Source organism: Lithobates pipiens, unplaced genomic scaffold (genome assembly GCF_037356315.1).
Source record: "Lithobates pipiens isolate NorthernLeopardFrog02 unplaced genomic scaffold, aLitPip1_a1.2 Scaffold_13, whole genome shotgun sequence".
Taxonomy (NCBI): domain Eukaryota; kingdom Metazoa; phylum Chordata; class Amphibia; order Anura; family Ranidae; genus Lithobates; species Lithobates pipiens.
In genome coordinates, this window is record NW_027507718.1 from 541,099,474 (window position 1) to 541,121,357 (window position 21,884).

Below are 21,884 nucleotides of genomic sequence, written 5' to 3' on the forward strand. Positions count from 1 at the left end.
TGTGCTCCCCTGGACTGTGCTCCCCCTGGACTGTACTTCCTCCGACACTGTGCTCCCCATGACTGTGCTCCCTCCGACACTGTGCTCCCCATGACTGTGCTCCCTCCGACACTGTGTTCCCCTGCGCTGTGCTCCCCATGGACTGTGCTCCCATGGACTGTGCTCCCCTAGACTGTGCTCCCTCCGACACTGTGCTCCCCTGGACTGTCCTCCCTCCGACACTGTGCTCCCATGGACTGTGCTCCTCCTGGACTGTGCTCCCTCCAAAACTGTGCTCCCTCCGACACTGTGCTCCCCTGGACTGTGCTCCCTCCGACACTGTGCTCCCCTGGGCTGTGCTCCCCTGGACTGTGCTCCCTCCAAAACTGTGCTCCCTCCGACACTGCGCTCCCCTAGACTGTGCTCGCTCTGACACTGTGCTCCCCTGGGCTGTGCTCCCCTGGACTGTGCTCCCCCTGGACTGTGCTCCCATGGACTGTGCTCCCTCCGACACTGTGCTCCCCCTGGGCTGTGCTCCCCTGGGCTGTGCTCCCTCCGACACTGTGCTCCCCTGGACTGTGCTCCCATGGACTGTGCTCCCTCCGACATTGTGCTCCCCTTGACTGTGCTCCCATGGACTGTGCTCCCTCCGACACTGTGCTCCCCTGGACTGTGCTCCCTCCGACAAGGTGCTCCCCTGGGCTGTGCTCCCCTGGACTGTGCTCCCTCCGACACTGTGCTCCCCTGGGCTGTGCTCCCCCTGGACTGTGCTCCCCCTGGACTGTGCTCCCCTGGACTGTGCTCCCCTGGGTTGTGCTCCCATGGACTGTGCTCCCTCCGACACTGTACTCCCCTGGACTGTGCTCCCATGGACTGTGCTCCCATGGACTGTGCTCCCTCCGACACTGTGCTCCCCCTGGGCTGTGCTCCCCTGGACTGTGCTCCCTCCGACACTGTGCTCCCCTGGACTGTGCACCCCTGGACTGTGCTGCTTTGGGCTGTGCTCCCTCCGACACGGTGCTCCCCTGGGCTGTGCTCCCCTGGACTGTGCTCCCCTGGGCTGTGCTCCCCTGGACTGTGCTCCCTCCGACACTGTGCTCCCCTGGGCTGTGCTCCCCTGGACTGTGCTCCCCCTGGACTGTACTTCCTCCGACACTGTACTCCCCCTGGGCTGTGCTCCCTCCGACACTGTGCTCCCCTTGACTGTGCTCCCCTGGGCTGTGCTCCCCCTGGACTGTGCTCCCTCCGACACTGTGTTCCCCTGCGCTGTGCTCCCCATGGACTGTGCTCCCTCCGACACTGTGCTCCCCTGGACTGTGCTCTCTTTGACACTGTGCTCCCCTGGGCTGTGCTCCCCTAGACTGTGCTCCCTCCGACACTGTACTCCCCTGGACTGTGCTCCCATGGACTGTGCTCCCATGGACTGTGCTCCCTCCGACACTGTACTCCCCTGGACTGTGCTCCCATGGACTGTGCTCCCTCCGACACTGTGCTCCCTCCGACACTGTGCTCCCTCCGACACTGTGCTCCCCTGGACTGTGCTCCCTCCGACACTGTGCTCCCCTGGACTGTGCTCCCCTGGACTGTGCTGCTTTGGGCTGTGCTCCCCCTAAACTGTCATCTCTCTGGACTGTGCTCCCCCTGGGCTGTGCTCCCATGGACTGTGCTCCCTCCGACACTGTGCTCCCTCCGACACTGTGCTCCCTCCGACACTGTGCTCCCCTAGACTGTGCTCCCTCCGACACTGTGCTCCCCTGGACTGTGCTCCCTTTGACACTGTGCTCCCCTGGGCTGTGCTCCTCCTGGACTGTGCTCCCCTGGACTGTGCTCCCTCCGACACTGTGTTCCCCTGGGTTGTGCTCCCCTGGACTGTGCTCCCATGGACTGTGCTCCCATGGACTGTGCTCCCTCCGACACTGTGCTCCCCTGGGCTGTGCTCCCCTGGACTGTGCTCCCCCTGGACTGTACTTCCTCCAACACTGTACTCCCCCTGGGCTGTGCTCCCCTGGACTGTGCTCCCCTGGACTGTGCTCCCTCCGACACTGTGCTCCCCTGGACTGTGCTCGCTCTGACACTGTGCTCCCCTGGACTGTGCTCCCCCTGGACTGTACTTCCTCCAACACTGTACTCCCCCTGGGCTGTGCTCCCCTGGACTGTGCTCCCTCCGACACTGTGCTCCCCCTGGGCTGTGCTCCCCTGGGCTGTGCTCCCTCCGACATTGTGCTCCCCTTGACTGTGCTCCCATGGACTGTGCTCCCCCTGGACTGTGCTCCCCTGGGCTGTGCTCCCCCTGGACTGTGCTCCCTCCGACACTGTGTTCCCCTGCGCTGTGCTCCCCATGGACTGTGCTCCCATGGACTGTGCTCCCCTGGACTGTGCTCCCTTTGACACTGTGCTCCCCTGGACTGTGCTCCTCCTGGACTGTGCTCCCTCCGACACTGTGTTCCCCTGGGTTGTGCTCCCCTGGACTGTGCTCCCCTCGACTGTGCTCCCTCCGACACTGTGCTCCCCTGGACTGTGCTCCCCTGGACTGTGCTGCTTTGGGCTGTGCTCCCCCTAAACTGTGATCTCTCTGGACTGTGCTCCCCCTGGGCTGTGCTCACTCCGACACGGTGCTCCCCTGGGCTGTGCTCCCCTGGACTGTGCTCCCTCCGACACTGTGCTCCCCTGGGCTGTGCTCCCCTGGGCTGTGCTCCCTCTGACACTGTGCTCCCCTGGGCTGTGCTCCCTCTGACACTGTGCTCCCCCTGGGCTGTGCTCCCCTATGCTGTGCTCCCCTGGACTGTGCTCCTTTGGGCTGTGCTCCCCCTGAACTGTGATCTCTCTGGGCTGTGCTCCCTCTGGGCTGTGCTCCCTCCGACACTGTGCTCCACTGGACTGTGCTCCCCTAGACTGTGCTCCCTCCGACACTGTGCTCCCATGGGCTGTGCTCCCCCTGGACTGTGCTCCCTCCGACACTGTGCTCCCCATGCTGTGCTCCCTCCGACACGGTGCTCCCCTGGGCTGTGCTCCCCCTGGACTGTGCTCCCTCCGACACTGTGCTCCCCATGCTGTGCTCCCTCCGACACTGTGCTCCCCTGCGCTGTGCTCCCCCTGGACTGTGCTCCCCCCGACACTGTGCTCCCCATGCTGTGCTCCCTCTGACACTGTGCTCCCATGGGCTGTGCTCCCCTGGACTGTGCTCCCCTGGACTGTGCTCCCTCCGACACTGTGCTCCCTCTGACACTGTGCTCCCCTGGACTGTGCTCCCATGGACTGTGCTCCCTCCAACACTGTACTCCCTTGGACTGTGCTCCTTTGGGCTGTGCTCCCCCTGGGCTGTGCTCCCTCCTACACTGTGCTCCCTCCGACAAGGTGCTCCCCTGGGCTGTGCTCTCCTGGACTGTGCTCCTCCTGGACTGTACTTCCTCCGACACTGTACTCCCCCTGGGCTGTGCTCCCCTGGACTGTGCTGCCTCCGACACTGTGCTCCCCTGCGCTGTGCTCCCCCTGGACTGTGCTCCCCCCGACACTGTGCTCCCCATGCTGTGCTCCCTCTGACACTGTGCTCCCATGGGCTGTGCTCCCCTGGACTGTGCTCCCCTGGACTGTGCTCCCTCCGACACTGTGCTCCCTCTGACACTGTGCTCCCCTGGACTGTGCTCCCATGGACTGTGCTCCCTCCAACACTGTACTCCCTTGGACTGTGCTCCTTTGGGCTGTGCTCCCCCTGGGCTGTGCTCCCTCCTACACTGTGCTCCCTCCGACAAGGTGCTCCCCTGGGCTGTGCTCTCCTGGACTGTGCTCCTCCTGGACTGTACTTCCTCCGACACTGTACTCCCCCTGGGCTGTGCTCCCCTGGACTGTGCTGCCTCCGACACTGTGCTCCCCTGGGCTGTGCTCCCCTGGACTGTGCTCCCCTGGGCTGTGCTCCCCTGGACTGTGCTCCCTCCGACACTGTGCTCCCCTGGACTGTGCTCGCTCTGACACTGTGCTCCCCTGGACTGTGCTCCCCCTGGACTGTACTTCCTCCGACACTGTACTCCCCCTGGGCTGTGCTCCCCTGGACTGTGCTCCCTCCGACACTGTGCTCCCCTGGGCTGTGCTCCCTCCGACATTGTGCTCCCCTTGACTGTGCTCCCATGGACTGTGCTCCCCCTGGACTGTGCTCCCCTGGGCTGTGCTCCCCCTGGACTGTGCTCCCCATGGACTGTGCTCCCATGGACTGTGCTCCCCTAGACTGTGCTCCCTCCAACACTGTGCTCCCCTGGACTGTGCTCCCTTTGACACTGTGCTCCCCTGGGCTGTGCTCCCCTAGACTGTGCTCCCTCCGACACTGTGCTCCCCTGGACTGTGCTCCCTTTGACACTGTGCTCCCCTGGGCTGTGCTCCCCTGGACTGTGCTCCCTCCGACACTGTGTTCCCCTGGGTTGTGCTCCCCTGGACTGTGCTCCCCTCGACTGTGCTCCCTCCGACACTTTACTCCCCTGGACTGTGCTCCCATGGACTGTGCTCCCTCCGACACTTTACTCCCCTGGACTGTGCTCCCATGGACTGTGCTCCCTCCGACACTGTGCTCCCCTGGGCTGTGCTCCCTCTGACACTGTGCTCCCCTGGGCTGTGCTCCCTCTGACACTGTGCTCCCCTGGACTGTGCTCCCCCTGGGCTGTGCTCCCCTATGCTGTGCTCCCCTGGACTGTGCTCCCTCCGACACTGTGCTCCCCTGGACTGTGCTCCTTTGGGCTGTGCTCCCCCTGAACTGTGATCTCTCTGGGCTGTGCTCCCCCTGGGCTGTGCTCCCCCTGGACTGTGCTCCCTCCGACACTGTGCTCCCCTGGACTGTGCTCCCATGGACTGTGCTCCCTCCGACACTTTACTCCCCTGGACTGTGCTCCCATGGACTGTGCTCCCTCCGACACTGTGCTCCCCTGGGCTGTGCTCCCTCTGACACTGTGCTCCCCTGGGCTGTGCTCCCTCTGACACTGTGCTCCCCTGGACTGTGCTCCCCCTGGGCTGTGCTCCCCTATGCTGTGCTCCCCTGGACTGTGCTCCCTCCGACACTGTGCTCCCCTGGACTGTGCTCCTTTGGGCTGTGCTCCCCCTGAACTGTGATCTCTCTGGGCTGTGCTCCCCCTGGGCTGTGCTCCCCCTAGACTGTGCTCCCTCCGACACGGTGCTCCCCTGGACTGTGCTCCTTTGGGCTGTGCTCCCCTGGACTGTGCTCCTTTGGGCTGTGCTCCCCCTGAACTGTGATCTCTCTGGGCTGTGCTCCCCCTGGGCTGTGCTCCCCTATGCTGTGCTCCCCTGGACTGTGCTCCCTCCGACACTGTGCTCCCCTGGACTGTGCTCCCCCTGGGCTGTGCTCCCCTATGCTGTGCTCCCCTGGACTGTGCTCCTTTGGGCTGTGCTCCCCCTGAACTGTGATCTCTCTGGGCTGTGCTCCCCCTAGACTGTGCTCCCTCCGACACGGTGCTCCCTCCGACACGGTGCTCCCCTGGGCTGTGCTCCCCCTGGACTGTGCACCCTCCGACACTGTGCTCCCCTGCGCTGTGCTCCCCTGGGTTGTGCTCCCCTGGACTGTGCTCCCCTGGACTGTGCTCCCTCCGACACTGTGCTCCCTCTGACACTGTGCTCCCCTGGACTGTGCTCCCTCCGACACTGTGCTCCCCTGGACTGTGCTCCCCTGGGCTGTGCTCCCCCTGGACTGTGCTCCCTCCGACACTGTGCTCCCCCTGCGCTGTGCTCCCCTGGGTTGTGCTCCCCTGGACTGTGCTCCCCTAGACTGTGCTCCCTCCGACACTGTGCTCCCTATGGCATTGTACACACCTGGACTGTGCTCCCTCTGGACTATGCTCCCCTGGACTGTATAGTGGAGCATCTACATCTGGAGAACAGAAATGGAACAATCAGAGAAGGAGATCAGAGTCTTTTATTCTTTGCTGTACAAATAAAAGTGACACGTGCGACATGTGTATATATATATATATATATCTCTCTATCTATACATCTGCCTGGATTGCATAGAGAAGCACAGAGACCCGCTGAAAACTGCAGTGAAAGGAGGAACCGGGGAGGGTGAAATATAAGCAGATTCAGCTTTACTTCAGGCTCCTTGTCCTCAGGCGTGTCCCCGAGGACGGAGGACTCTGCTTACACCTCCGAAACGCGTCAGCGCCTTTTTTTTTTTTTTTTTTAATAAAAAATGGAAACAAGTGTTCTTCCCGGACTCCAAAACCACCACCGTAGGACTGCAACCCGGGCGCTCTGCCCAGACCAAGGCCACTGAGCTCCTTAATCCGGACTCTCCTAAGTGTCCTTGGCCTATAAAATCCTCACAGAAATAAAAACCTCCCAGGGGCACCAACCCTTCCCCTACTCCATACGGAACCAGGAAAGTGTTTTGGATGGCGTGCCAAAATTGTTTAAAGCAAATCCATTGAGACTTATTACTAATAATAATTAAAAAAAAATGGTATATTTATTCCGTACAAAAGGGTTCTCCTTATTCTTCTACAGGTCGAATGTTATTCATTTATAGAGAGAAGCAGAAAATAATACCACATTATGGCCACTAGATGGAGCCGAGGATCACGGGAAAGAAAATTGTGATCCTCAGCGCCATCTGGTGGCCATAATAATATAATTTTCCTGAACCGCTCAACTTTTTTACTTTTTTTTGAATGAATGAAAAACCTTCGACTTGTAGAGGAGAAAGAACGTTCCATATTGCCCCGAATATCCCAGCAGTTTAATGGAATCCAGCTACAGGGCGGCCTTCCGATCTCCTTCAAAAAAAAAAAAAATACTCCTTGCCTGGATGTCACCACAAGGAGGCGTACCGCAGCCAGGCCACTAGCGGTTTTCGAAGGAGAGTTGGAGGAGAGCCTGGCCTCGTTCTGGCTTTTACAGCCTCTGCTGGCTTTCATTGGCTTCTTCCTGTCGTGTCACCAGGACAGGAAGTGAAGCTTTTACAGCCTCTGCTGGCTTTCATTGGCTTCTTCCTGTCGTGTCACCAGGACAGGAAGTGAAGGGAAGTCACACTGCTCCGGGCTGCCCTTTGGTTTTCACGTCATCCAGAAGGAGGACCCTCAGCGCCTGGCAGCAGAAGGCGGAACCTTTAGTGTCGTAGACCACGGACAGGAAGTGAAGGGAAGTCACACGTAAACAGAGGGCGGAGGCTCTAACCCTCCACCACGAAGCAAAGTCTTGGTTGGGTTGGAGTTGGGTTGGAATCACCCGTCTGCTTCCGATTGGGGGAGATCTCAAAGACCGAAGCGCTCAGCCTTAACGGGAACCTCCGGGTGGCGCAATAGAGTTGGAGGGCGTGCCTGGCAGCAGAAGGCGGAACCTTTAGTGTCGTAGACCATGGACAGGAAGTGAAGTCACAGGTAAACAGAGGGCGGAGGCTCTAACCCTTCACCACGAAGGAAAGTCTTGGTTGGGTTGGAGTTGGGTTGGAATCTCCCGTCTGCTTCCGATTGGGGGGAGATCTCAAAGACCGAAGCGCTCAGCCTTAACGGGAACCTCCGGGTGGCGCAATAGAGTTGGAGGGGGCGTGGGATGGCCCGCGCCTTCAGAGCCAGCTAATGGTGAGGTTGAGTCTCTGCATGCGCGCCCGTTCCTGGAGCCGCTGGTGGTCCCGGCAGGTCACCTCCTTGCAGTGAGACAAGTCCAGGGTCCTCAGGTCACTCCCGGAGCGAACGACGAGGGACGCCCCCCACTGGGTGACGTTACTGCCGCACAGGGACACCGCGCTCAGCCTCTGCAAGGGTCGGGGAGGACTTGACCCATACACGGCCTCGAAGACGCCATCGAGTGGGCACTGGACCCCGCACAGGGACAGCGATTCCAGCCGGGGGCTCCCCTTCAGGACGGACGCCAAGAAGCCCCCCAGTTTATGCTGGAAGACGGCCTGAGAAGAACCTTCCCCTTCTATCAGCAGACTGAAGGCGCGCAGGCGGGGGAGAGGCAAGGGGTCCCGGGGCCAGGGCGGAAGCTCCGGCTCATTGGGCAGGAGGTTCTGACGGAGCACCGTGAAGTGGCTCTGGAAGCTCTGGAGATTTGGGCACATGGTCAGCAGGGTTGGCAAAGAGTCGTTATGGCACCACAGGAGGTTCTGTAGGGATAGAACCCGCAGACTGTTCCCTACCACCTGCAACGCGGCCAGGAACTCCTCCAAGTTCCTCTCGGGCTTCTGTGGGCAGTGCAGGGTCAGTTTGGTGAGGTGCGGCCATTGCACCAAACTCCAGGAACCCAGCGGTTGGTCGCCGAGAGAGATGGCCACCTCCTCCACCAGCGGGCATAGAGACCCAACTACCGACAAGTCCTCCTCCTCCAGGTCCTCCAGCTTCTTCAGGCGAAGGGTCGGACTTTCTGGCATCACCCAAGTCTCAGATCTTCTCTGGTGGGTGACCTTTGGTGAAGATGCAGGAGAGTTCAACTGATGGTTCCTCATGTTTGGACCTCCTTTGATCTTATTTTCACTTATCTTCCTATACTGGGCAACCTCCGCCAATGGGGGGAAACCATCAATGCATGTGCCAGGTTTGGTAAAACTCCGATTGTATAGAAGATTTAGGGCGGCAGATAGGGAAGGGTTGGGAAGTTCCTCCAGGTTGGGTAATGCCAGCAGAATAAAGCACAGCGCCTGTGCCCACTGCTCCGGGCTGCCCTTTGGTTTCACGTCATCCAGAAGGAGGACCCTCAGCGCCTGGCAGCAGAAGGTGGCACCTTTAGAGTCGTAGACCATGGACAACAACGAAGACGAAGAAACTTTCTTACACCGGGACACGTCCAATTCACAAAGTCGCGGGCAACTCCTTCCAATGGCTGTCAGAACCAGCGAGTCGCACTGAGTGTCGGCCAGACAAAGCTTGATGAGACGGGGCAAGCCTTCAATGAGGGTAGCCAATGAGGCAGCGGGGACACGGTTACAGGAGTGCAGGTCCAGGGAGGTCAGGTGCTGGTGAGAGGATAAGAGAGACCAGGAGTAAGGAGACTGGCAGACAGCGGGTCCTATTCACTAACGGTCAATAAGTCTTCTCTATCCTTCAGATACCAAGGGTCCCATCTGAACCATCCTCTATCCTCCAGAGTCCAGACACTAAGACCCCCTTCTGAGCCATCCTCTATCCTCCAGACACTAAGACCCCCTTCTGAACCATCCTCTATCCTCCAGACACTAAGGACCCCTTCTGAACCATCCTCTATCCTCCAGACACTAAGACCCCCTTCTGAACCATCCTCTATCCTCCAGACACTAAGACCCCCTTCTGAGCCATCCTCTATCCTCCAGACACTAAGACCCCCTTCTGAACCACCCTCTATCCTCCAGACACTAAGACCCCCTTCTGAACCACCCTCTATCCTCCAGACACTAAGACCCCCTTCTGAACCATCCTCTATCCTCCAGACACTAAGACCCCCTTCTGAACCATCCTCTATCCTCCAGACACTAAGACCCCCTTCTCAACCATCAACTATCCTCCAGACACTAAGACCCCCTTCTGAGCCATCCTCTATCCTCCAGACACTAAGACCCCCTTCTGAACCATCAACTATCCTCCAGACACTAAGACCCCCTTCTGAACCATCCTCTATCCTCCAGACACTAAGACCCCCTTCTGAACCATCAACTATCCTCCAGACACTAAGACCCCCTTCTGAACCATCAACTATCCTCCAGACACTAAGACCCCCTTCTGAACCATCCTCTATCCTCCAGACACTAAGACCCCCTTCTGAACCATCAACTATCCTCCAGACACTAAGACCCCCTTCTCAACCATCAACTATCCTCCAGACACTAAGACCCCCTTCTGAGCCATCCTCTATCCTCCAGACACTAAGACCCCCTTCTGAACCATCCTCTATCCTCCAGACACTAAGACCCCCTTCTGAACCACCCTCTATCCTCCAGACACTAAGACCCCCTTCTGAACCATCAACTATCCTCCAGACACTAAGACCCCCTTCTGAACCATCAACTATCCTCCAGACACTAAGACCCCCTTCTGAACCATCCTCTATCCTCCAGACACTAAGACCCCCTTCTGAACCATCCTCTATCCTCCAGACACTAAGACCCCCTTCTGAACCATCAACTATCCTCCAGACACTAAGACCCCCTTCTGAACCATCCTCTATCCTCCAGACACTAAGACCCCCTTCTGAACCATCAACTATCCTCCAGACACTAAGACCCCCTTCTCAACCATCAACTATCCTCCAGACACTAAGACCCCCTTCTGAGCCATCCTCTATCCTCCAGACACTAAGACCCCCTTCTGAACCACCCTCTATCCTCCAGACACTAAGACCCCCTTCTGAACCATCAACTATCCTCCAGACACTAAGACCCCCTTCTGAACCATCAACTATCCTCCAGACACTAAGACCCCCTTCTGAACCATCCTCTATCCTCCAGACACTAAGACCCCCTTCTGAACCATCAACTATCCTCCAGACACTAAGACCCCCTTCTGAACCATCCTCTATCCTCCAGACACTAAGACCCCCTTCTGAACCATCAACTATCCTCCAGACACTAAGACCCCCTTCTGAACCATCCTCTATCCACCAGACACTAAGACCCCCTTCTGAACCATCCTCTATCCTCCAGACACTAAGACCCCCTTCTGAACCAACCTCTATCCTCCAGACACTAAGACCCCCTTCTGAACCATCCTCTATCCTCCAGACACTAAGGCCCCCTTCTGAACCATCAACTATCCTGCAGAGGCTAAGGCCCCCTTCTGAACCATCCTCTATCCTCCAGACACTAAGACCCCCTTCTGAACCATCCTCTATCCACCAGACACTAAGACCCCCTTCTGAACCATCCTCTATCCGCCAGACACTAAGTCTCCCTTCTGAACCATCCTCTATCCTCCAGACACTAAGACCCCCTTCTGAACCATCCTCTATCCTCCAGACACTAAGACCCCCTTCTGAACCATCCTCTATCCTCCAGACACTAAGACCCCCTTCTGAACCATCCTCTATCCGCCAGACACTAAGGCCCCCTTCTGAACCATCCTCTATCCTCCAGACACTAAGACCCCCTTCTGAACCATCCTCTATCCTCCAGACACTAAGGCCCCCTTCTGAACCATCATCTATCCGGCAGGCACTAAGACCCCCTTCTGAACCACCCTATATCCTCCAGACACTAAGGCCCCCTTCTGAACCATCCTCTATCCTCCAGACACTAAGGCCCCCTTCTGAACCATCCTCTATCCTCCAGACACTAAGGCCCCCTTCTGAACCATCCTCTATCCGCCAGACACTAAGACCCCCTTCTGAACCATCCTCTATCCGCCAGACACTAAGGCCCCTTTCTGAACCATCCTCTATCCGCCAGACACTAAGGCCCCTTTCTGAACCATCCTCTATCCGCCAGACACTAAGGACCCCTTCTGAACCATCCTCAATCCTCCAGACACTAAGGCCCCTTTCTGAACCATCCTCTATCCGCCAGACACCAAGACCCCCTTCTGAACCACCCTCTATCCTCCAGACACTAAGGCCCCTTTCTGAACCATCCTCTATCCGCCAGACACTAAGGCCCCTTTCTGAACCATCCTCTATCCGCCAGACACTAAGGACCCCTTCTGAACCATCCTCTATCCGCCAGACACTAAGGCCCCTTTCTGAACCATCCTCAATCCTCCAGACACTAAGGCCCCTTTCTGAACCATCCTCTATCCGCCAGACACCAAGACCCCCTTCTGAACCACCCTCTATCCTCCAGACACTAAGGCCCCTTTCTGAACCATCCTCTATCCGCCAGACACTAAGGCCCCCTTCTGAACCACTCTCTATCCTCCAGACACTAAGGCCCCCTTCTGAACCATCCTCTATCCGCCAGACACTAAGGCCCCCTTCTGAACCATCCTCTATCCTCCAGACACTAAGGCCCCCTTCTGAACCATCCTCTATCCTCCAGACACTAAGGCCCCCTTCTGAACCATCCTCTATCCGCCAGACACTAAGACCCCCTTCGGAGCCATCCTCTATCCGCCAGACACTAAGGCCCCCTTCTGAACCATCCTCTATCCGCCAGACACTAAGGCCCCCTTCTGAACCATCCTCTATCCGCCAGACACTAAGGCCCCTTTCTGAACCATCCTCTATCCGCCAGACACTAAGGCCCCTTTCTGAACCATCCTCTATCCGCCAGACACTAAGGCCCCTTTCTGAACCATCCTCTATCCGCCAGACACTAAGGACCCCTTCTGAACCATCCTCTATCCGCCAGACACTAAGGACCCCTTCTGAACCATCATCTATCCGCCAGACACTAAGGCCCCCTTCTGAACCATCCACTATCCTCCAGACACTAAGGCCCCCTTCTGAACCATCCTCTATCCTCCAGACACTAAGGCCCCCTTCTGAACCATCCTCTATCCGCCAGACACTAAGACCCCCTTCGGAGCCATCCTCTATCCGCCAGACACTAAGGCCCCCTTCTGAACCATCCTCTATCCGCCAGACACTAAGGCCCCTTTCTGAACCATCCTCTATCCGCCAGACACTAAGGCCCCCTTCTGAACCATCCTCTATCCGCCAGACACTAAGGCCCCTTTCTGAACCATCCTCTATCCGCCAGACACTAAGGCCCCTTTCTGAACCATCCTCTATCCGCCAGACACTAAGGCCCCTTTCTGAACCATCCTCTATCCGCCAGACACTAAGGCCCCTTTCTGAACCATCCTCAATCCTCCAGACACTAAGGCCCCTTTCTGAACCATCCTCTATCCGCCAGACACCAAGACCCCCTTCTGAACCACCCTCTATCCTCCAGACACAAAGGCCCCTTTCTGAACCATCCTCTATCCGCCAGACACTAAGGCCCCCTTCTGAACCATTCTCTATCCTCCAGACACTAAGGCCCCCTTCTGAACCATCCTCTATCCTCCAGACACTAAGGCCCCCTTCTGAACCATCCTCTATCCGCCAGACACTAAGACCCCCTTCGGAGCCATCCTCTATCCGCCAGACACTAAGACCCCCTTCGGAGCCATCCTCTATCCTCCAGACACTAAGACCCCCTTCTGAACCATCCTCTATCCTCCAGAGTCCAGACACTAAGGCCCCCTTCTGAGCCATCCTCCAGACACTAAGGCTCCCTACATAACCATCCTCTATCCTCCAGAAACTAAGACCCCCTTCTGAGCCATCCTCCAGAGTCCAGACACTAAGACCCCCTTCTGAGCCATCCTCTATCCTCCAGACACTAAGACCCCCTTCTGAGCCATCCTCTATCCTCCAGACACTAAGACCCCCTTCTGAACCATCCTCTATCCTCCAGACACTAAGACCCCCTTCTGAACCATCCTCTATCCTCCAGACACTAAGACCCCCTTCTGAACCATCAACTATCCTCCAGACACTAAGACCCCCTTCTGAGCCATCCTCTATCCTCCAGACACTAAGACCCCCTTCTGAACCATCCTCTATCCTCCAGACACTAAGACCCCCTTCTGAACCATCCTCTATCCTCCAGACACTAAGACCCCCTTCTGAACCATCCTCTATCCTCCAGACACTAAGACCCCCTTCTGAACCATCAACTATCCTCCAGACACTAAGACCCCCTTCTGAACCATCAACTATCCTCCACACACTAAGACCCCCTTCTGAACCATCCTCTATCCTCCAGACACTAAGACCCCCTTCTGAACCATCAACTATCCTCCAGACACTAAGACCCCCTTCTGAACCATCCTCTATCCACCAGACACTAAGACCCCCTTCTGAACCATCCTCTATCCTCCAGACACTAAGACCCCCTTCTGAACCAACCTCTATCCTCCAGACACTAAGACCCCCTTCTGAACCATCCTCTATCCTCCAGACACTAAGGCCCCCTTCTGAACCATCAACTATCCTGCAGAGGCTAAGGCCCCCTTCTGAACCATCCTCTATCCTCCAGACACTAAGACCCCCTTCTGAACCATCCTCTATCCTCCAGACACTAAGACCCCCTTCTGAACCATCCTCTATCCGCCAGACACTAAGACCCCCTTCTGAACCATCCTCTATCCTGCAGAGTCCAGACACTAAGGCCCCCTTCTGAACCATCATCTATCCGGCAGGCACTAAGACCCCCTTCTGAACCACCCTATATCCTACAGATACCAAGTCCCCCTTCTGAACCATCCTCTATCCTCCAGACACTAAGGCCCCCTTCTGAACCATCCTCTATCCTCCAGACACTAAGGCCCCCTTCTGAACCATCCTCTATCCTCCAGACACTAAGGCCCCCTTCTGAACCATCCTCTATCCTCCAGACACTAAGGCCCCTTTCTGAACCATCCTCTATCCGCCAGACACTAAGGCCCCTTTCTGAACCATCCTCTATCCGCCAGACACTAAGGCCCCTTTCTGAACCATCCTCTATCCGCCAGACACTAAGGACCCCTTCTGAACCATCCTCTATCCGCCAGACACTAAGGCCCCTTTCTGAACCACCCTCTATCCGCCAGACACTAAGGCCCCTTTCTGAACCATCCTCAATCCTCCAGACACTAAGGACCCCTTCTGAACCATCCTCTATCCGCCAGACACTAAGGCCCCTTTCTGAACCATCCTCTATCCTCCAGACACTAAGGACCCCTTCTGAACCATCCTCTATCCGCCAGACACTAAGGCCCCTTTCTGAACCATCCTCAATCCTCCAGACACTAAGGCCCCTTTCTGAACCATCCTCTATCCGCCAGACACCAAAACCCCCTTCTGAACCACCCTCTATCCTCCAGACACTAAGGCCCCTTTCTGAACCATCCTCTATCCGCCAGACACTAAGGCCCCTTTCTGAACCATCCTCTATCCGCCAGACACTAAGGCCCCTTTCTGAACCATCCTCTATCCGCCAGACACTAAGGCCCCTTTCTGAACCATCCTCTATCCTCCAGACACTAAGGACCCCTTCTGAACCATCCTCTATCCGCCAGACACTAAGGCCCCTTTCTGAACCATCCTCTATCCTCCAGACACTAAGGACCCCTTCTGAACCATCCTCTATCCGCCAGACACTAAGGCCCCTTTCTGAACCATCCTCAATCCTCCAGACACTAAGGCCCCTTTCTGAACCATCCTCTATCCGCCAGACACCAAGACCCCCTTCTGAACCACCCTCTATCCTCCAGACACTAAGGCCCCTTTCTGAACCATCCTCTATCCGCCAGACACTAAGGCCCCTTTCTGAACCATCCTCTATCCGCCAGACACTAAGGACCCCTTCTGAACCATCCTCTATCCTCCAGACACTAAGACCCCCTTCTGAACCACCCTCTATCCTCCAGACACTAAGGCCCCTTTCTGAACCATCCTCTATCCGCCAGACACTAAGGCCCCTTTCTGAACCATCCTCTATCCGCCAGACACTAAGGCCCCTTTCTGAACCATCCTCTATCCGCCAGACACTAAGGCCCCTTTCTGAACCATCCTCTATCCGCCAGACACTAAGGACCCCTTCTGAACCATCCTCTATCCGCCAGACACTAAGGCCCCCTTCTGAACCATCCTCTATCCTCCAGACACTAAGGCCCCTTTCTGAACCATCCTCAATCCTCCAGACACTAAGGCCCCTTTCTGAACCATCCTCTATCCGCCAGACACCAAGACCCCCTTCTGAACCACCCTCTATCCTCCAGACACTAAGGCCCCTTTCTGAACCATCCTCTATCCGCCAGACACTAAGGCCCCCTTCTGAACCATTCTCTATCCTCCAGACACTAAGGCCCCCTTCTGAACCATCCTCTATCCGCCAGACACTAAGACCCCCTTCTGAACCATCCTCTATCCGCCAGACACTAAGGCCCCCTTCTGAACCATCCTCTATCCTCCAGACACTAAGGCCCCCTTCTGAACCATCCTCTATCCGCCAGACACTAAGGCCCCCTTCTGAACCATCCTCTATCCTCCAGACACTAAGGCCCCCTTCTGAACCATCCTCTATCCGCCAGACACTAAGGCCCCCTTCTGAACCATCCTCTATCCTCCAGACACTAAGGCCCCCTTCTGAACCATCCTCTATCCGCCAGACACTAAGGCCCCCTTCTGAACCATCCTCTATCCTCCAGACACTAAGGCCCCCTTCTGAACCATCCTCTATCCTCCAGACACTAAGGCCCCCTTCTGAACCATCAACTATCCTGCAGAGGCTAAGGCCCCCTTCTGAACCATCCTCTATCCTCCAGACACTAAGACCCCCTTCTGAACCATCCTCTATCCTCCAGACACTAAGACCCCCTTCTGAACCATCCTCTATCCGCCAGACACTAAGTCTCCCTTCTGAACCATCCTCTATCCGCCAGACACTAAGGCCCCCTTCTGAACCATCCTCTATCCTCCAGACACTAAGACCCCCTTCTGAACCATCCTCTATCCTCCAGACACTAAGGCCCCCTTCTGAACCATCATCTATCCGGCAGGCACTAAGACCCCCTTCTGAACCACCCTATATCCTCCAGACACTAAGGCCCCCTTCTGAACCATCCTCTATCCTCCAGACACTAAGGCCCCCTTCTGAACCATCCTCTATCCTCCAGACACTAAGGCCCCCTTCTGAACCATCCTCTATCCTCCAGACACTAAGGCCCCCTTCTGAACCATCCTCTATCCTCCAGACACTAAGGCCCCCTTCTGAACCATCCTCTATCCGCCAGACACTAAGACCCCCTTCTGAACCATCCTCTATCCGCCAGACACTAAGGCCCCTTTCTGAACCATCCTCTATCCGCCAGACACTAAGGCCCCTTTCTGAACCATCCTCTATCCGCCAGACACTAAGGACCTCTTCTGAACCATCCTCTATCCGCCAGACACTAAGGCCCCTTTCTGAACCATCCTCAATCCTCCAGACACTAAGGCCCCTTTCTGAACCATCCTCTATCCGCCAGACACCAAGACCCCCTTCTGAACCACCCTCTATCCTCCAGACACTAAGGCCCCTTTCTGAACCATCCTCTATCCGCCAGACACTAAGGCCCCTTTCTGAACCATCCTCTATCCGCCAGACACTAAGGACCCCTTCTGAACCATCCTCTATCCGCCAGACACTAAGGCCCCTTTCTGAACCATCCTCAATCCTCCAGACACTAAGGCCCCTTTCTGAACCATCCTCTATCCGCCAGACACCAAGACCCCCTTCTGAACCACCCTCTATCCTCCAGACACTAAGGCCCCTTTCTGAACCATCCTCTATCCGCCAGACACTAAGGCCCCTTTCTGAACCATCCTCAATCCTCCAGACACTAAGGCCCCTTTCTGAACCATCCTCTATCCGCCAGACACCAAGACCCCCTTCTGAACCACCCTCTATCCTCCAGACACTAAGGCCCCTTTCTGAACCATCCTCTATCCGCCAGACACTAAGGCCCCCTTCTGAACCATTCTCTATCCTCCAGACACTAAGGCCCCCTTCTGAACCATCCTCTATCCGCCAGACACTAAGACCCCCTTCTGAACCATCCTCTATCCGCCAGACACTAAGGCCCCCTTCTGAACCATCCTCTATCCTCCAGACACTAAGGCCCCCTTCTGAACCATCCTCTATCCGCCAGACACTAAGGCCCCCTTCTGAACCATCCTCTATCCTCCAGACACTAAGGCCCCCTTCTGAACCATCCTCTATCCGCCAGACACTAAGGCCCCCTTCTGAACCATCCTCTATCCTCCAGACACTAAGGCCCCCTTCTGAACCATCCTCTATCCGCCAGACACTAAGGCCCCCTTCTGAACCATCCTCTATCCTCCAGACACTAAGGCCCCCTTCTGAACCATCCTCTATCCTCCAGACACTAAGGCCCCCTTCTGAACCATCAACTATCCTGCAGAGGCTAAGGCCCCCTTCTGAACCATCCTCTATCCTCCAGACACTAAGACCCCCTTCTGAACCATCCTCTATCCTCCAGACACTAAGACCCCCTTCTGAACCATCCTCTATCCGCCAGACACTAAGTCTCCCTTCTGAACCATCCTCTATCCGCCAGACACTAAGGCCCCCTTCTGAACCATCCTCTATCCTCCAGACACTAAGACCCCCTTCTGAACCATCCTCTATCCTCCAGACACTAAGGCCCCTTTCTGAACCATCATCTATCCGGCAGGCACTAAGACCCCCTTCTGAACCACCCTATATCCTCCAGACACTAAGGCCCCTTTCTGAACCATCATCTATCCGGCAGGCACTAAGACCCCCTTCTGAACCACCCTATATCCTCCAGACACTAAGGCCCCCTTCTGAACCATCCTCTATCCTCCAGACACTAAGGCCCCCTTCTGAACCATCCTCTATCCTCCAGACACTAAGGCCCCCTTCTGAACCATCCTCTATCCTCCAGACACTAAGGCCCCCTTCTGAACCATCCTCTATCCGCCAGACACTAAGACCCCCTTCTGAACCATCCTCTATCCGCCAGACACTAAGGCCCCTTTCTGAACCATCCTCTATCCGCCAGACACTAAGGCCCCTTTCTGAACCATCCTCTATCCGCCAGACACTAAGGACCTCTTCTGAACCATCCTCTATCCGCCAGACACTAAGGCCCCTTTCTGAACCATCCTCAATCCTCCAGACACTAAGGCCCCTTTCTGAACCATCCTCTATCCGCCAGACACCAAGACCCCCTTCTGAACCACCCTCTATCCTCCAGACACTAAGGCCCCTTTCTGAACCATCCTCTATCCGCCAGACACTAAGGCCCCTTTCTGAACCATCCTCTATCCGCCAGACACTAAGGACCCCTTCTGAACCATCCTCTATCCGCCAGACACTAAGGCCCCTTTCTGAACCATCCTCAATCCTCCAGACACTAAGGCCCCTTTCTGAACCATCCTCTATCCGCCAGACACCAAGACCCCCTTCTGAACCACCCTCTATCCTCCAGACACTAAGGCCCCTTTCTGAACCATCCTCTATCCGCCAGACACTAAGGCCCCCTTCTGAACCATTCTCTATCCTCCAGACACTAAGGCCCCCTTCTGAACCATCCTCTATCCGCCAGACACTAAGGCCCCCTTCTGAACCATCCTCTATCCTCCAGACACTAAGGCCCCCTTCTGAACCATCCTCTATCCGCCAGACACTAAGGCCCCCTTCTGAACCATCCTCTATCCTCCAGACACTAAGGCCCCCTTCTGAACCATCCTCTATCCGCCAGACACTAAGACCCCCTTCGGAGCCATCCTCTATCCTCCAGACACTAAGGCCCCCTTCTGAACCATCCTCTATCCGCCAGACACTAAGGCCCCCTTCTGAACCATCCTCTATCCTCCAGACACTAAGGCCCCCTTCTGAACCATCCTCTATCCGCCAGACACTAAGACCCCCTTCGGAGCCATCCTCTATCCGCCAGACACTAAGGCCCCCTTCTGAACCATCCTCTATCCGCCAGACACTAAGGCCCCTTTCTGAACCATCCTCTATCCGCCAGACACTAAGGCCCCTTTCTGAACCATCCTCTATCCGCCAGACACTAAGGCCCCTTTCTGAACCATCCTCTATCCGCCAGACACTAAGGACCCCTTCTGAACCATCCTCTATCCGCCAGACACTAAGGACCCCTTCTGAACCATCCTCTATCCGCCAGACACTAAGGCCCCTTTCTGAACCATCCTCAATCCTCCAGACACTAAGGCCCCTTTCTGAACCATCCTCTATCCGCCAGACACCAAGACCCCCTTCTGAACCACCCTCTATCCTCCAGACACTAAGGCCCCTTTCTGAACCATCCTCTATCCGCCAGACACTAAGGCCCCCTTCTGAACCATTCTCTATCCTCCAGACACTAAGGCCCCCTTCTGAACCATCCTCTATCCTCCAGACACTAAGACCCCCTTCTGAACCATCCTCTATCCTCCAGACACTAAGACCCCCTTCTGAACCATCCTCTATCCTCCAGACACTAAGACCCCCTTCTGAACCATCAACTATCCTCCAGACACTAAGACCCCCTTCTGAACCATCAACTATCCTCCAGACACTAAGACCCCCTTCTGAACCATCCTCTATCCACCAGACACTAAGACCCCCTTCTGAACCATCCTCTATCCTCCAGACACTAAGACCCCCTTCTGAACCAACCTCTATCCTCCAGACACTAAGACCCCCTTCTGAACCATCCTCTATCCTCCAGACACTAAGGCCCCCTTCTGAACCATCAACTATCCTGCAGAGGCTAAGGCCCCCTTCTGAACCATCCTCTATCCTCCAGACACTAAGACCCCCTTCTGAACCATCCTCTATCCTCCAGACACTAAGACCCCCTTCTGAACCATCCTCTATCCGCCAGACACTAAGTCTCCCTTCTGAACCATCCTCTATCCTGCAGAAACCAGACACTAAGGCCCCCTTCTGAACCATCATCTATCCGGCAGGCACTAAGACCCCCTTCTGAACCACCCTATATCCTACAGATACCAAGTCCCCCTTCTGAACCATCCTCTATCCTCCAGACACTAAGGCCCCCTTCTGAACCATCCTCTATCCTCCAGACACTAAGGCCCCCTTCTGAACCATCCTCTATCCGCCAGACACTAAGACCCCCTTCTGAACCATCCTCTATCCGCCAGACACTAAGGCCCCTTTCTGAACCATCCTCTATCCGCCAGACACTAAGGCCCCTTTCTGAACCATCCTCTATCCGCCAGACACTAAGGACCCTTTCTGAACCATCCTCTATCCGCCAGACACTAAGGCCCCTTTCTGAACCACCCTCTATCCGCCAGACACTAAGGCCCCTTTCTGAACCATCCTCAATCCTCCAGACACTAAGGACCCCTTCTGAACCATCCTCTATCCGCCAGACACTAAGGCCCCTTTCTGAACCATCCTCTATCCTCCAGACACTAAGGACCCCTTCTGAACCATCCTCTATCCGCCAGACACTAAGGCCCCTTTCTGAACCATCCTCAATCCTCCAGACACTAAGGCCCCTTTCTGAACCATCCTCTATCCGCCAGACACCAAGACCCCCTTCTGAACCACCCTCTATCCTCCAGACACTAAGGCCCCTTTCTGAACCATCCTCTATCCGCCAGACACTAAGGCCCCTTTCTGAACCATCCTCTATCCGCCAGACACTAAGGCCCCTTTCTGAACCATCCTCTATCCGCCAGACACTAAGGCCCCTTTCTGAACCATCCTCTATCCTCCAGACACTAAGGACCCCTTCTGAACCATCCTCTATCCGCCAGACACTAAGGCCCCTTTCTGAACCATCCTCTATCCTCCAGACACTAAGGACCCCTTCTGAACCATCCTCTATCCGCCAGACACTAAGGACCCCTTCTGAACCATCCTCTATCCGCCAGACACTAAGGCCCCTTTCTGAACCATCCTCAATCCTCCAGACACTAAGGCCCCTTTCTGAACCATCCTCTATCCGCCAGACACCAAGACCCCCTTCTGAACCACCCTCTATCCTCCAGACACTAAGGCCCCTTTCTGAACCATCCTCTATCCGCCAGACACTAAGGCCCCTTTCTGAACCATCCTCTATCCGCCAGACACTAAGGACCCCTTCTGAACCATCCTCTATCCGCCAGACACTAAGGCCCCTTTCTGAACCATCCTCAATCCTCCAGACACTAAGGCCCCTTTCTGAACCATCCTCTATCCGCCAGACACCAAGACCCCCTTCTGAACCACCCTCTATCCTCCAGACACTAAGGCCCCTTTCTGAACCATCCTCTATCCGCCAGACACTAAGGCCCCCTTCTGAACCATTCTCTATCCTCCAGACACTAAGGCCCCCTTCTGAACCATCCTCTATCCGCCAGACACTAAGGCCCCCTTCTGAACCATCCTCTATCCGCCAGACACTAAGGCCCCCTTCTGAACCATCCTCTATCCGCCAGACACTAAGGCCCCCTTCTGAACCATCCTCTATCCGCCAGACACTAAGGCCCCCTTCTGA

The 21,884-nt window shown here is 56.2% G+C and overlaps 1 protein-coding gene across 1 annotated transcript in view; it reads right to left on the bottom strand.

Annotated features, from left to right (window-relative positions):
• Positions 1–5,869: 5,869 nt before the first annotated feature.
• LOC143975776 (uncharacterized) overlaps positions 5,870–21,884 on the bottom strand; it is a gene marked incomplete at its 5' end in the record, with an annotated part of 95,140 nt that continues 79,125 nt past the window's right edge. Inside the window, 1 exon segment of the mRNA XM_077478305.1 lies at positions 5,870–8,920. Coding sequence (XP_077334431.1) covers positions 7,532–8,920 — 1,389 coding nt within the window. The 3' untranslated portion in view covers positions 5,870–7,531.